We start from the raw sequence: 16649 nt of genomic DNA, 5'->3' as shown, positions 1-16649 counted from the left end.
GGGAGGGGGAGAGAGGAGTGTGATGGGGCAGAGGATCCTGGAGGGGGAGAGAGGAGTGTGATGGGGCAGCGGATCCGGGAGGGGGAGAGAGGAGTGTGATAGGGGCAGAGGAGTGTGATGGAGCAGAGGATCCGGGAGGGGGAGAGTAGAGTGTGATGGAGCAGAGGATCCTGGGGGAGGAGAGAGGAGCGTGATGGGGCAGAGGATCCGGGAGGGGGAGAGAGGAGTGTGATGGGGGCAGAGGATCCTGGAGGAGTAGAGAGGAGTGTGATGGGGAAGAGGATTCTGGAGGGGGGAGAGAGTAGTGTGATGGGGACAGAGGATCCGGGAGGGGGAGAGAGGAGTGTGATGGGGCAGAGGATCCGGGAGGGGGGATAGAGGAGTGTGATGGGGCAGAGGATCCGGGAGGGGGAGAGAGGAGTGTGATGGCGGCAGAGGATCCGGGAAGGGGAGAGGAGTGTGATGGGGGCAGAGGATCCTGGAGGAGTAGAGAGAGGTGTGATGGGGGCAGAGGATCCGGGAGGGGGAGAGAGGAATGTGATGGGGGCAGAGGATCCTGGAGGAGTAGAGAGGAGTGTGATGGGGGCAGAGGATCCTGGAGGAGTAGAGAGGAGTGTGATGGGGGCAGAGGATCCTGGAGGAGGAGACAGAAGTGTGATGGGGACAGCGTGGTCGGGGGGGGGGGGGGAGAGAGAGGAGTCTGGATTGGTAAACGGATTGGAGATGGCAGATACAGTTGTGGCCAAAAGTATTGACACCCCTGCAATTCTGTCAGATAATACTCAGTTTCTTCCTGAAAATGATTGCAATCACAAATTCTTTGGTATTATTATCTATATTTAATTTGTCTTAAATGAAAATGCACAAAAGAGAATGAAGCAAAAAGCAAAACATTGATCATTTCACACAAAATTCCAAAAATGGGCCAGACAAAAGTATTGGCACCCTCAGCCTAATACTTGGTTGCACAACGTTTAGCCAAAATAACTGCGACCAACCGCTTCCGGTAACCATCAATGAGTTTCTTACAATGCTGTGCTGGAATTTTAGACCATTCTTCTTTGGCAAACTGCTCCAGGTCCCTGATATTTGAAGGGTGCCTTCTCCAAACTGCCATTTTTAGATCTCTCCACAGGTGTTCTATGGGATTCAGGTCTGGACTCATTGCTGGCCACCTTAGAAGTCTCCAGTGCTTTCTCTCAAACCATTTTCTAGTGCTTTTTGAAGTGTGTTTTGGGTCATTGTCATGCTGGAAGACCCATGACCTCTAAGGGAGACCCAGCTTTCTCACACTGGGCCCTACATTATGCTGCAAAATTTGTTGGTAGTCTTCAGACTTCATAAAGCCATGCTCACGGTCAAGCAGTCCAGTGCCAGAGGCAGCAAAGCAACCCCAAAACATCAGGGAACCTCCGCCATGTTTGACTGTAGGGACAGTGTTCTTTTCTTTGAATGCCTCTTTTTTTTTCCTGTAAACTCTATGTTGATGCCTTTGCCCAAAAAGCTCTACTTTTGTCTCATCTGACCAGAGAACATTCTTCCAAAACGTTTTAGGCTTTTTCAGGTAAGTTTTGGCAAACTCCAGCCTGGCTTTTTTATGTCTCGGGGTAAGAAGTGGGGTCTTCCTGGGTCTCCTACCATACAGTGCCTTTTCATTCAGACGCTGACAGATAGTACGGGTTGACACTGTTGTACCCTCGGACTGCAGGGCAGCTTGAACTTGTTTGGATGTTAGTCGAGGTTCTTTATCCAACATCCGCACAATCTTGCGTTGAAATCTCTTGTCAATTTTTCTTTTCCGTCCACATCTAGGGAGATTAGCCACAGTGCCATGGGCTTTACACTTCTTGATGACACTGCGCACGGTAGACACAGGAACATTCAGGTCTTTGGAGATGGACTTGTAGCCTTGAGATTGCTCATGCTTCCTCACAATTTGGTTTCTCAAGTCCTCAGACAGTTCTTTGGTCTTCTTTCTTTTCTCCATGCTCAATGTGGTACACACAAGGACACAGGACAGAGGTTGAGTCAACTTTAATCCATGTCAACTGGCTGCAAGTGTGATTTAGTTATTGCCAACACCTGTTAGGGGCCACAGGTAAGTTACAGGTGCTGTTAATTACACTAATTAGAGAAGCATCACATGATTTTTAGAACAGTGCCAATACTTTTGTCCACCCCCTTTTTTATGTTTGGTGTGGAATTATATCCAATTTGGCTTTAGGACAATTATTTTTGTGTTTTTTCATTTAAGACAAATTAAATGAAGATAATAATACCAAAGAATTTGTGTTTGCAATCATTTTCAGGAAGAAACTGAGTATCATCTGACGGAATTGCAGGGGTGTCAATACTCTTGGCCACAACTGTATATCTGGATAGGAAACAACCCTGGAGAGGGCAGAGGGTCCGGCAGCAGCTCAATCCCCTCTCTGAGCTGATGGTGATTGTGTATGGAGGGTTGGGAGAGATAACTGTTTGGCTGACTGCGATTGGAGGTGTATGGAGACCCTCACAGCGCTTCTGACAGCCCCCAACTCCACCATGTGCACGACACACATCATGTGAAGATGATCGGATCTGCCGCTCCGCACCCCGACCCTTCCCGGGGACTAGATGGCTATAAATGCTGCTGCCTCTTTCCTTCTGCTCTGCATGTGTCAGTCTTCACTGCTGATCTGTTATTTTATTCATGCACCATGATGAACAGTGCTGCAGGCCTCTCTCACCTAGGATAGTCCTCCAGAGCTGCGCTCACAATTCTGCCTGTTGCTTTAGCCAGCCACAACCTCTGGCAGCTGAGCTCTTGTAACACTGGGGGTCTTACATTTAAGCGTTCTTGACCCCAAAGTCTTCACAGTGGGATGACTGAATTTCCCTTCATTGCTTTGCTTGCAGCGCTCGCCCCTCCGGCCCGCATTAACCAGCGCAGTTTTCCCCTCTTTCTATCAGCTAGCTGCCGTGCCGGGACGTACTACGACGAGGACAAGGAGCAGTGCATCTTATGTCCGCACGGAACGTATCAGCGCGAGGACGGGCAGATAACGTGCGAAATCTGCCCTGACAACAGAGACCACCCAAAGCCCGCCGGCGCTCGAGACGTATCTGAGTGTGGAGGTAATCGAGGCAGAGCTCCGCTGCCAGCATTCTGGGGGTTAAATCTCCAGGAATCCCTCTCTGGTCTGTGTGTGTGTGGGTGAGCTCTGTGGATTTACACAGCCTTACCGTCACCCTTATCCTCCGCTCACATCCGGAGCTGCACTGACAATTCTGCTGCTCTCCCAGTTTCTAGGCTGCGAGGTCTTAGGTTTTGCGCTGCTGATGACCGCTCCTTATAGTCTGTATCCCATAATGCCAGAAACGTTTGGCTAAATTCACCCATGGCAGATTTAACCTTCTGTCGCTTCTCTGTTCCTCTGCTGTGTGTGAATATGCTGCTGGAAGAGGTGTGCCAGCTGTGTGACTGCAGCTCTGGAAGTGACTAGAGGGAAAAGACTCCGTGTGTGGAAGGTCGGGACAGAAATAATTGCAAAGTTATGTAACCGGGCAAAAGTGGCATGGAAGACGTGCACGGAGGGATCCCCAAAGGATCAAAGTAAAACTGAACCCTGATTGGGGCTCCGGGCTGTAACCCTGGGGGCAGCGCTCCACCTGCAGTGTCCTGATAGCGGCATATCGCGATATAATCCGCATTCTCGAGCAGAGCTACAATGTAGAAACCGCCATGATACCCGGGGGCGACAGTTGCTGATATCATCCTTTATTATTTTTACTCTTATATTTTTATATATATTTTATTGAATTTCTGCCTTTATAAAACCTGCAATAATGTGAAATTCCTCGTCCACCTCTGGGCCAATGAGCGTCGGCCGCTGGACTTGTCATGTGTCCGGATCCGGCCGAAATGGATCAGTCAAGTAATAGCGGGCGACTTCTTCAGAGTGGTGGGACACTGCCATCTAGTGGCCAACTGATATATCGCAGTCTGAAAACTGTTGGCACATGATACCTTGTTATTGTGGGTGGAGTAGACTTAGTTCACATTAGCAGAGACGTTTCCTAAATCCAGCAGCCACTATGTGACCAGAGCCGTAAAGTCTCCAGCCAGGCAAAACACGCACGCTGTAACTCTATCCCTCCTTATTATTCAGGTTTGTGTTCTCCGGGTGAATTCTCTTCTGATGGTTTTCGGCCTTGTGTTCCCTGTCCGCTCGGAACGTATCAGCCAGAACCTGGACGCAAGTCTTGTGTCCCCTGTGGTGGAGGACTCACAACGAAACACAGCAGCGCCACATCTTTCCACGACTGCGAAACCAGAGGTGACTGTTCATAAAGTAAAGAAACTGGAAAGCAAAAGGTTAAATGCACAGAATTCTTTACGTCCTTCCATTCACTCCACACATAACAGCAGAATAGTGAGTGCAGCTCTGGGGTATAATACAGGAGGTAACTCGGGATCAGTAATGTATGTACACAGTGACTGCACCAGCAGAATAGTGAGTGCAGCTCTGGGGTATAATACAGGATGTAACTCAGGATCAGTAATGTAATGTATGTACACAGTGACTGCACCAGCAGAATAGTGAGTGCAGCTCTGGAGTATAATACAGGAGGTAACTCGGGATCAGTAATGTATGTACACAGTGACTGCACCAGCAGAATAGTGAGTGCAGCTCTAGAGTATAATACAGGATATAACTCAGGATCAGTAATGTATTGTATGTACACAGTGACTGCACCAGCAGAATAGTGAGAGCAGCTCTGGAGTATAATACAGGATGTAACTCAGGATCAGTAATGTAATGTATGTACACAGTGACTGCTCCAGCAGAATAGTGAGTGCAGCTCTGGGGTATAATACAGGATTTAACTCAGGATCAGTAATGTAATGTATGTACACAGAGACTGCACCAGCAGAATAGTAAGTGCTGCTCTGGGGTATAATACAGGAGGTAACTCAGGATCAGTAATGTAATGTATGTACACAGTGACTGCTCCAGCAGAATAGTGAGTGCAGGTCTGGGGTATAATACAGGAGGTAACTCAGGATCAGTAATGTATGTACACAGTGACTGCACCAGCAGAATAGTGAGTGCAGCTCTGGAGTATAGTACAGAAGGTATGGTAATTATTTTTCCCTCTTGCCTTTATAGTTCAGTGTTCTCCGGGACATTCATACAACACGACGACACACAGATGTATCCGCTGCCCGGTGGGGACTTTTCAGCCAGAGTTCGGACAGAACTCCTGCATTTATTGTCCAGGAAACACCAGCACGGACTTTGATGGATCCACTAACATAACCCAGTGTAAAAGTGAGTGACGTCTCTGCTGCTGGAAATAAAAAATTGGAAGTCAGGCCGCACCCTAAATTAATAACGTAGCGATAAATTACCAATGATAAAGTATCAGACTCTAGAATCTGCTTATTGTCCTTGTGTAGAAAGCCTGGTGTGAAGAAAACTGGTTCCTCCCACGTCACCAATCCGTGATGTAACTACACAGGCACAGCTCTCCGGCGCCCCCTTTGTCTCTCAGGTCAATAAGGGACCTGCACCTAGAGCAAATGGCCGCCGGGGAGATTGCCCTGTTACCCACGCTGGGTATTCTAACATTCGCAATCAGAATAAAAGCATCACCCAAAATTAATTTATGGTTTAATTACCTTAAGGGCGCACTAGATAATTACAAGAAATATACAGTAAAAATATACCAAGAGTTACAGTCAGCGTAAAATATAACAATAATAGAACAAGTCTTAGAGGTATAAATCTGGAGGCCAATTTACCAGGTTGAAGGTCACTTGTGGAGGCCGGGGAGCTCTGCGTTCCACAGGAACAAGAGTTCTAGTTGTTGGGCAGCCCCCAAAAATCATGTGCTTGCTCCCCTCTGGCTGGCATGCCCTGTTCCTTATTTCATCATCATCATCTTCTTCTGTTGTTTCTGACTCTCCATGTGTTCTCAGCTCTTAATCCTTCTGTGTCCCTCCCCCCTGTACCTGGGTGGACTAACAATCTCCACCCTTCCGCTTCCCTGCAGAATCTATTCCCAATACCTAATAAATGGAATAACTTTTCTCAGGATGATCGGATCAGTACACGGGCGGTACCAGCGCATGTGGCTTGTTCTGCCGGTCGTACAGGGATCAAACCTGGACCCATTCGATCGCTGTGGGAGGCTGATCTCTATATCTCAGGTTCCCGAACTCTCACTGACCCAGGAGTTGCACTGTCAGATGCGCAATTTCTTCAGGGCTATGAGGATATTTTTTATGAGCCTGTACCTCGGACGATGCGTCCATAATTCATGATTTCATTTTGGAGACAGTCCGGCTGGGAGGACAGTAGATGTGTCCTCCTGTAGCCATCTGACATGTATACTTTAATTGAGCCCCCAGGCACCTCCATGTCCCTTGCTGGCCTGGCTTCCTCATTCAAGCTTTGAAGTGCCATCTGCCTGCTACACTGGTCTCAGTCCATTACCATACTAAAGGGTCTTCATTCAAGTAGGGAAAAGGTGGGGGCCAGGAGTGCTCATGTCCCTGCAGACGTGTGACCAGCTGATATGAGACAAAATGGAGTCAGGCCAATCTCTGATAGGAGGTCAGCATTATGCCCCATATCCAAGATGGCGGCTGCTCCCTCTTCACACCGGGTGACTTTGGCAGTGGTCACGACGGCCATACCGGTCCTCAGCAGGCTTGTAGGTGTTATAGGGTGCATCCTCTGTTATCAGTGGGGGACTTCTCTCCTTGGTGGAAGCAGCAGAGGATTAGTCCGTGTGTTTTGTGTCTGCACGGTGACGGGTTCAGCAGCGAGATTGCGGGCAGCTGTGATATTTGGCACTATGTCCCCGTGGCGGCGGCTGTTCTCCATCACATTCCAGCATCTGCGTGACCCCGGAGCCGAGTACTCTGGGGGGCGTCCTCCGGGCCCCCTGGTCTCTCCTGCTGCATTGGGGCAGATTCATTATTAGTGGCGCTCGCTGGGTGATAACTCGCAGCATCGTTCTCAGTTTCCTTACGTCGCCTCCTGATTGACGTCAATGTTCTGCTCCAAAAATTCTAGTTGGTTTCTCTAAACTACAATCCTCCTCCAGACTCTTCCCACAAGCATTGTAGGGGGATCCAGGAATGACCAAGTGGCACAAGGGATGGAGGCGGCTCCGAGACACAAGATGTGCAGCATGGACAGCGCTATGGAATGAATGACGCTATAAAGATAATAATTCTAGTGCATCACTGGGTGTCCATGCGGCACATTCCCAGCAATCAGCAAGAAATCCACAATCCTCGGTGTGGTGGGTTTCATTCTGACAGTGTCCCTTTAAATGAGTTTAATTCTGATAGTGCCCCTTTAAATGAGTTGAAGTTTAAGTAAATGCTGCAAAATTACTGTTAGGGTAAGTTCACACAAGGTGTTTTTGCTGGGTTTTTTTCTGCAGCAAAATCTGATCATCTTGGCAGGAAAGAAGCTGCGTCAAAAACGCAGGTTTAGGTGCGTTTTTGGTGCGTTTTTTGTTGCATATTGGTGCGTTTTTCGTGCGTTTTTTTGGTGCGTTTTTTTTTCTCTTTGTCCATTCTAATGTCATTGGATTTTCTGCAGCAAAAATGCAGCAAATAATGATACCTGTGGCTTTGCTGCATTTTTTTCAACACCCATTCAAGTCAATGGGTGAAAAAAACGCAGCAAAAACGCTTAAAGAAGTGACATGATCTATGTCCAAAAAACGCAGCAAAGCACAAAATACTGATCACACAAAAAACCAATGTGTGTGCATGAGATTTCTGAAATCTCATAGGCTTTGCTGGTATTGTAAAAAGCAGCTGACAATTAGCATAAAAAAACGCAGCAAAAACGCCCTTTGTGAACTTACCCTTTAAAGAAAGAAAGAATATTCCTCTCTGCCCTTCGCTGGTGCTCCGTATACAGGGGCTGCAGGAATCGCAGCCCACGTACTGTGCAGGGATCGGGGGGTAACGGCCCTTGTACCGCGCGGGGATCAGGGGGGGTCATGGCCCACATACTGTGTGGGGATCCAGGGGGGGTCACTGCTCACATGGCGCATGGGATCGGGGGTCACTACCCACATATTACACTTGACATCTGCAGCCCCTGTACACGGAGCACCAGCGAGGAGCGGAGGGGTGTGCTTTCTTTCTTTTAGCAGTGGTGTTGCCTCTGTGGAGCATTTTCCAGGACTAGCAGCAAGCAGAGATTGTAATGACAACATTCATGTTTATATGACGGCTGCCAACCACCCAGAAATCCGGGACAGTCCATAAAAATGTGACTTATGAGACTGGAAAATCTGGTGCAGATTATTAGAAATTGTAATTATAATATTACTGATCGATCAAGAGGCTGAAAATCCTTCCGGACCGATCACAGCTGAGGGTTTGTTACAATTGTATCCAGTCTAGACATCAGCAGCAGCATAAAATCTCCTGCCCTGATTGCTGCGATGTATCGGTCTGGAGTCCATAGAGAAGACCCTTCACACTGGATACAACTGTACCAAACCCTCAGCTGTGAATCTAGTGCTGATATGGAGGCCCAGAATCAGACCGGACTTTTCACCAGAATTCTGGCATAAAACTGAAATGTTGCGGTTTTAGTGCAGCCTGAAATTGGGCAATAAGTTGTGACTCTGGTTGTTTACATCGGTTGTAGCCGGTCGGTGAAGGTGTGCGGAGCGGGGACGGAGCGAGGGATGGAGCCCGGACGGAGCTGGGGGACAGAGCTGGGACGGAGCGGGGGGATGGAGCCGGGACGGTGCGCTGGGAAATCGGCACGACAAACTCGTCACAACTTCCACCTCTTCATGCGTTTGGAGCATTTCTTACTCCAGCGCCCCCTTCAGGAAGACTCGTGCACATGCCCCAATGACTGGGAGGCAAATTCTATGAGAAAGCTGCTGACGCTTTGTTACATGGCGTTTGTGGCTGATTTTCGGTGATGGCTGCCTGTTCCCAGGGCGCTGGTGCACTGATCGCGGAGGACGCAGCTGTACCAAGTGTTTTCCCGGATAATTTCTGTTCTTTATCAGTTGTCCAGTGTAAACCGGCAAAGAAGAATCGTCCAAATAATTTGTCAGAATTTTATCACTTGTTTTACCGCTGCCGTGTCCTCCATAACGTGTCGTCTCCTCGTCCTCAGACCGGCAGTGCGGGGGGCAGCTGGGGGACTACTCCGGGTACATCGAATCTCCCAATTATCCCGGAAATTACCCTGCGAACACGGAGTGCACCTGGAACATCTCCCCTCCCCCCAAGAGACGGATCCTGATCGTGGTGCCAGAAATCTTCCTACCGATCGAAGACGAGTGCGGAGACTACCTGGTGATGAGGAAGAGCCGTGAGTATCTCCCGCCTGGAGGGCTGACATCTCGTGATTGGGGTCAGCACCTCATGATTATTCACCTGGGTGCTACGCCTCCGTGTCTGATGGAAGCACCCCGGGATATAGTGATCAGGTTACAGCACCCCGGGATATAGTGATCGGGTCACAGCACCCTGGTATATAGCGATCGGGTTACAGCACCCCGGGATATAGTGATTGGGTTACAGCACCCCGGGATATACTGATCGGGTTACAGCACCCCGGGATATACTGATCGGGTTACAGCACCCCGGGATATAGTGATCGGGTTACAGCACCCCGGGATATAGCGATCGGATTACAGCACCCCGGTATATAGTGATCAGGTTACAGCACCCCGGGATATAGTGATCGGGTTACAGCACCCCGGTATATACTGATCGGGTTACAGCACCCCGGGATATAGCGATCGGGTTACAGCACCCTTCGTATAGTGATCGGGTTACAGCACCCCGGGATATAGCGATCAAGTTACAGCACCCCGGGATATAGTGATCAGGTTACAGCACCCCGGTATATACTGATCGGGTTACAGCACCCCGGGATATAGTGATCGGGTTACAGCACCCCGGGATATACTGATCAGGTTACAGCACCCCGGGATATAGTGATTGGGTTACAGCACCCCGGGATATAGCGATCGGGTTACAGCACCCCGGGATATAATAGTCGGATTACAACACCCCGGGATATAGTGATCAGGTTACAGCACCCCGGGATATAGCGATTGGGTTACAGCACCCAGAGATATAGTGATCAGGCTACAGCACCCCGGGATATAGTGATCGGGTTACAGCACCCCGGGATATAGTAATCGGGTTACAGCACCCTTCGTATAGTGATCAGGTTACAGCACCCCGGGATATAGTGATCGGGTTACAGCACCCCGGGATATAGTGATCGGGTTGCAGCACCCCGGGATATAGTGATCGGGTTACAGCACCCCGGGATATAGTGATCGGGTTACAGCACCCCGGGATATAGCGATCTGGTTACAGCACCCCAGTATATAGTGATCAGGTTACAGCACCCCGGGATATAGCGATCGGGTTACAGCACCCTGGGATATAGCGATCGGGTTACAGCACCCTTCGTATAGTGATCGGGTTACAGCACCCCAGGATATATTGATCGGCTTACAGCACCCTGGTATATAGTGATCGGGTTACAGCACCCCGGGATATAGCAATCGGGTTACAGCACCCTGGTATATAGTGATCAGGTTACAGCACCCCTGTGTGTAGTGATCGGGTTGCAGCACTCTTCGTATAGTGATCAGGTTACAGCACCCCTGTGTATAGTGATCGGGTTACAGCACCCCTGCATAAAGTGATCGGTTTACTGCATCTCAGTATATAGTGATCGGATTACAGTGCCCCCACACTTAGTGATCAGATTACAACACCCTTGAATATAATGGTCAAGTTACAGTGCCCCTGTATATAATGGTCAGGTTACAGCGCCCCTGTATATAATGGTCAGGTTACACGCCCCTGTATATGATGGTCAGGTTACAGCTCTCCTGTATATGATGGCCAGGTTACAGCACCCCATATATGATGGTCAGGTTACAGCGCCCATACATGGTGATCAGGTTACAGCGCCCCATACATGGTGTAACGTTTCTCCTTATGGAGAGTGACATACCAGCTGGCTTGTCAAGGTAAGGAGGCTTATTCGCCGTGCAATGCTCCTCTGGGAAATTAAATATGCAAATTGCCTCTTCTGAGAATCAGAGCCTCTCACCTAGCCAAATCAGTTCTCATGCTTCGCACTGACGAGGGCCAACAGCCCGAAACACCGTGTCTGCGAATTGAGATACTGATTTGGCTTTCATCCTAAAGGCCCCGTCTCACATAGCGATTTACCAACGATCACGACCAGCGATACGACCTGGCCGTGATCGTTGGTAAGTCGTTGTGTGGTCGCTGGGGAGCTGTCACACAGACAGCTCTCTCCAGCGACCAACGATCAGGGGAACGACTTCGGCATCCTTGAAACTGTCTTCAACGATGCCGAAGTCCCCCTGCAGCACCCGGGTAACCAGGGTAAACATCGGGTTACTAAGCGCAGGGCTGCGCTTAGTAACCCGATGTTTACCCTGGTTACCAAAAAAAACAAACAGTACATCCTCGCCTTTCGGTGTCCCTTGCCGTCTGCTTCCTGCTCTGACTGAGCCGCCGTACAGTGAGAGCACAGCGCAGCGGTGACGTCACTGCTGTGATCTGCTCTCACTTTCCAGCCGGCAGTCAGTCAGAGCAGGAAGCAGACGGCAAGGGACCTGACGGACATCAGATGGTGAGTATGTACTGTTTGTTTTTTTTTACATTTACGCTGGTAACCAGGGTGTAAACATCGGGTTACTAAGCGCGGCCCTGCGCTTAGTAACCCGATGTTTACCCTGGTTACCAGTGAAGACATCGCTGGATCGGTGTCACACACACCGATTCAGCGATGTCAGCGGGACCTCAACGACCAAAAAACGGTCCAGGCCATTCCGACACGACCAGCGATCTCACAGCAGGGGCCTGATCGCTGGTACGTGTCACACATAGCGAGATCGCTACTGAGGTCGCTGTTGCGTCACAAAACTAGTGACTCCGCAGCGATCTCGCTAGCGATCTCGCTATGTGAGACGGGGCCTTAAGTCATATTGCACGACTCGTTAAAGGGTTGATTGTGACTTGTAGGATCGCTACTTCCAACAGGTGGCGCTATAGAGTTTAAGTCCTCTTTTTCTCAGAAGAGGCAATTTCCATACATGGTGATCAGGTTACAGATCTGTTACTTATGGAAATTCTGTCCCTTTATTTCTTAAAGCTTCGTCCAATTCCGTGACAACGTATGAGACCTGTCAGACCTACGAGCGTCCGATCGCTTTCACCTCGCGGTCTAAGAAGCTCTGGATACAATTTCGGTCTAATGAGGGGAACAGCGCCAAAGGCTTCCAGGTTCCGTATGTGACATACGACGGTAAGACCCCGTAATGGTGAGTTTGAGCCCCTTCTCTCAGGACTGTAGACTCCCAGCACTGAGTGCCCCTTGTACATGACCAGTTTACCTTACAGAGCGTCAGCTCCTAGGGTCAGGACTCTTACTTCTTTCTTGTCTTTCTCAGAAGATTATCAGGAGCTGATAGAAGATATTGTTAGAGATGGGAGATTATACGCATCTGAAAATCACCAGGAGATATTAAAGGTAAAGCTGCATTTACATTACAGGATCGGGGTCCGTAAACCTCCTGCTACATGTAACAGGAGGAGCCATGTTCAGAAATTTCTGCCCTTGAGAAAACCACATTGTGATGGAGTCGTAGCCTCTGCGCCATTCAAAAGAGCGCGACAAAGTGCCGCCTATGCCCGGCGCAGTACTGCCATCCATAGACATTAATGTGGAGTCGCCCCTCTGCAGAAGAGCAGTTGTGGGGTCAGACATTGATGTTGGGGGTCCGGGCTCACACTCTCCACTATAGGTTTAGGTCCGAGTTCTGTGCGGCCGCTCGTGTCCACTCCATGTCTGTATGGAGCTTGTGCACTGGGCACTATCATGGGGGGCAGATAAGGGTCTCCCCAAACTGAACCCACAAACCTGAAGCTACGATTGTCCACAATGTCTTGTGCTGAAGTTTAACATTTCCCATCCCTGGAGCTGAGGGTCCAAGGCGGCCCCCTGATAACAGCCCATAGCATTACCCCCTCCACCATCTATACAGGGGTCACAATACAGTCAGGGGGTAACGTCCTCCCGGAGTCACCAAACCCAGATTCCTCCATCAGACGCAGATAGAGAAGTGTGATCCATCACTGCACAGAACACGTCTCCTCCAGAGTCCAGTGGTGGCAGCTTTACACCACTCCATCCGACACTCAGCATTGTGCTTGGTGATGTACGGCTGTGTGCAGCACCCAGCGGGGGCGTAGTGTTTGTGCTGATAGAGGAGGTCTGGACTCTGCAGTTATGGGGTGAGCAGAGCAGTGGTGACTTTTCTGCCCTCTGCTCCTCAGCACTCGGCCCCCCGCAATGTTATGGGGTCTCCACTTCGTGGCTGAGTTGCTGCGGTTCCTTCCACTCACGTCATGGACGGTCTAGTTCCTTGGAGGCTCCTCTTACAGGACTGTGCTGGTATCATGGAGCTCTGGACCAGCGGCCGCTCTGTCACATGGTGGTAATGGCAGCAGGCACGTGGGGGGCCGGAGGTTATACACCGGGGGTGGAGGCTGTAGGTTATACTCTTGGGGGCAATGGAGTTGAAGGAGAAACCCAAGGTCAGTGCCTGCGATGGGGGGTCCAGTACTTTTCCCTACACAGTTTAGCAGTGGGGTATTTGTCTCACCTGAGTGGGATCTGAGGGGTGCAAGGAAGTAACTGGACACAAAGCCTCCAGCCGCCTTCTTATACCAGTGGCCTCCAGTCGAGGCCGATCTGACCCTTCTTCTTTGTGTCTTGCAGGATAAGAAGCTGATTAAGGCGCTGTTTGAAGTCCTCGCTCACCCTCAGAATTATTTTAAGTACACAGCTCAGGAATCCAGGGAAATGTTTCCCAAATCCTTCATCAGGCTCCTGCGCGCCAAAGTCTCCAGATTCCTGCGGCCGTATAAATAAGGTGTGACCGGAGGCTTTGGATCGGGGTCCGGTAATATCTCCGCTGCACCCTTATGCTGTACACGACGCCCGCACTCCTGAGGGGGAAGCGACTTTATTTATACCATTTTTGGGTCGTAATCTTCTGACGTCTCGCCTGAACGGTCTCCCCCCGGGGGTCTGCTATTCAGCTGCCATATTATAAAGGTGAAATTTAGTAAATGCAATGTAAACCAGGACAAGGTCTCAGAGGGTCATCAGCCTCGAAGACGGCAGAACTTGTTGGATTTACCTTATATTAATGAGAAGAAAAGAAGAGACTTATGACCAACAGTCAAATACGTTACAACGGGACACTTGGGGTCCGGCTGAGGCCGTCAGGTAAGAAGTGATCGGAACTAGACAAAGATTACTAGAAATCCAGGAGGAAAAGAACAAACATACAATGACCTGAATGTCACAGGCTTGCTGGCAGGTTACTGACACGGAGAAGGAGACGCATTCTGACCAAGTCGTCACCTCCTGCTTGGACTCGGTCCTGGATCTACATATTTCTGGGCCTCTGGTACGGCTGTGAGGGGGAAAATAAGATGTGCTTTGTACAAGAGGACAAAAAAAGGGCGACTGAGGTGTGACCCGTTTATCCAGGAGGTCACAGTGCTGGACGCTGAGATGGACTCCGTGTATGGGCCGGCACTGCGGGGAGAGGGGTCCTGGAGAGGGTCGGACAGAGGCTTGGCACACTGGTTCTGCAGAGCATCGCGGACCCTGCAGAGAACGCGCCCTGTAAATATTGTACAGTTTTACGCACTATGAATATACAACGTATACTCTTTACAAGAGTCCGCTCAGCCGTAGTCACAGTTTATTGGGATAGTAAGAGAATATTTTTTTAGGTTTATGAATTAATAAAGCGCTTATTTACCAAATCAAGGGTGGACGCTGCGATGCCGACCCGTGTCTGTAATCTGCCGGGATCTGCTGCTGGAAAAGCCGGTGGCCATGAATACCACAGGTTCTCTCCCACATAAATGCACAATCCAGCATCTGCGGCATTCCCAGAACTGCCCAGGGTAATGCACCTGTTATATCGTCCCCTGGGAACACAATGCAATAAAGCTTCTTCCTCCCGAAAATATACACAGCATGTGTATTCCTGCAGCCTCATGCATAGATCGGCAGTACTGACATAAGTGCACATTATGTACATATATAATAATAATTTATAATAATAATGTTATTTATATAGCGCCAACATATTCCGCAGCGCTTTACATTATAGAGAGGACTTGTACAGACAATAGACATTACAGAATAACAATAAACACAGATCAAAACAGATACAAAGAGGAGTGACTGAGGGCCCTGCTGCTCGCAAGCTTACAATCTATAGGGAAAAGGGGAGACACGAGAGGTGGATGGTAACAATTGCTTTCGTTGTTCAGACCAGCCATAGTGTAAGGCTCGGGTGTTCATGTAAAGCTGTATGAACCAGTTAACTGCCTAAGTATGTAGCAATACAGACAACGAGGGCTATTAACTGCATGAAGTGTATGAGAACATGATGCGAGGAACCTGATTATTTTGTTTGGGTTGTTTTTTTTTTTTGTATGGGCCACACAGGGATAGTTAGGTTAATGCGTTGAGGCTTTAGGCCAGTCTGAACAAATTTGTTTTTAGGGCACGCTTAAAACTGTGGGGATTGGGGATTAATCGTATTAACCTATTAAGGTTGAACAATTAATAAAATGTTCAATTCTCTAGTTGCCTACTCCTGGCCTCATGGATATTGATCAGGTGCGCACCAAAAGAAATACACCACACAGTTGGATGTATACTCCTTGATCAATCTGTGGCTCAGCTCCAAGAAGGACTTTATTGGCTTAAAAACACATCTTATATATCTCCTGTAAGGGGGCTCGGTTAGCTCTAAAATGGGAGTGATCAGATGTATTCCATTGGTTAGTGGGTTGGGCAATGAGCAAGTCCATGGGCGGATCCATGAGGTCATCAGGGTGGGTTAGTCTGTGAGGTCATCAGGGTGGGCGTCACTGTGGGTGGATCCATGAGGTCATCAGGGTGGGCGTCATCTTGGACACCAACACATGGTCTGCTGATACAGGAAATGGCAGCCATCTTTAGTGTCTTCATTGTTCATCTTGGATACCAGAGCACATGGCTCTGATACAGGAGATGGCAGCCATATTTAGTGTCTCACTTTGATCTGAGGAAAACTTATGTAAGGTTAAACAGTACATGTTATGGGTTGCTTCTCTCAATTACCTTAAGTCTTGAGGTTAATTAAGTATTTGATCTTATGCCTCTCCTCAACAGTCCCCCCTAAATACTTTATTAACCTTTTTTTTTTTATCTTGATCCCACCGTGGTTCCCTAACCCACCAGTGTTAAGTGTCACTATGACATCAGAGGCTTCATGACCATACGGATGCTATAGACACCAGAGAATGTGTGACCAATTATGGGTATACCGAGGAGGTATATCGGAGCGCGTTACCCATGTCCTCGGGACTTTCCCCCCTGCTGGATCTATTACTCTCCAATTTCCCATCTCCATGGTTACATAAAATACACATGTGCGACTAACCCTGATGTACACATCCTAGATCTGACCGTCTCGCCCGGGAGGGGGGAATTGGAGTTTTCACCAGTTTGAGACAAGTTTTCCCT

The 16649-nt window shown here is 49.1% G+C and overlaps 1 protein-coding gene across 3 annotated transcripts in view; it reads left to right on the top strand.

Moving 5' to 3' along the window:
- Positions 1-14890, top strand: part of SCUBE2 (signal peptide, CUB domain and EGF like domain containing 2) — a 75115-nt gene extending 60225 nt beyond the window's left edge. For 2 of the 3 annotated variants that reach the window (XM_077286637.1, XM_077286638.1), the window contains 7 exons: positions 2953-3117; positions 4152-4319; positions 5154-5315; positions 9159-9356; positions 12201-12353; positions 12499-12578; positions 13830-14890. In XM_077286637.1, the coding sequence (XP_077142752.1) occupies positions 2953-3117; positions 4152-4319; positions 5154-5315; positions 9159-9356; positions 12201-12353; positions 12499-12578; positions 13830-13982 (1079 nt within the window). In that variant the 3' untranslated portion in view covers positions 13983-14890. The remainder of the gene's footprint in view (positions 1-2952; positions 3118-4151; positions 4320-5153; positions 5316-9158; positions 9357-12200; positions 12354-12498; positions 12579-13829) is intronic. The other variant, XM_077286639.1, reaches the window with a different exon arrangement.
- The last annotated feature ends 1759 nt before the right edge of the window (positions 14891-16649 follow it).

This window comes from Ranitomeya variabilis, chromosome 2 (assembly GCF_051348905.1).
Source record: "Ranitomeya variabilis isolate aRanVar5 chromosome 2, aRanVar5.hap1, whole genome shotgun sequence".
Classification (NCBI taxonomy): domain Eukaryota; kingdom Metazoa; phylum Chordata; class Amphibia; order Anura; family Dendrobatidae; genus Ranitomeya; species Ranitomeya variabilis.
The sequence above is the reverse complement of the archived record's forward strand: the minus strand, read 5'-3'. Positions and strand labels throughout refer to the sequence as shown.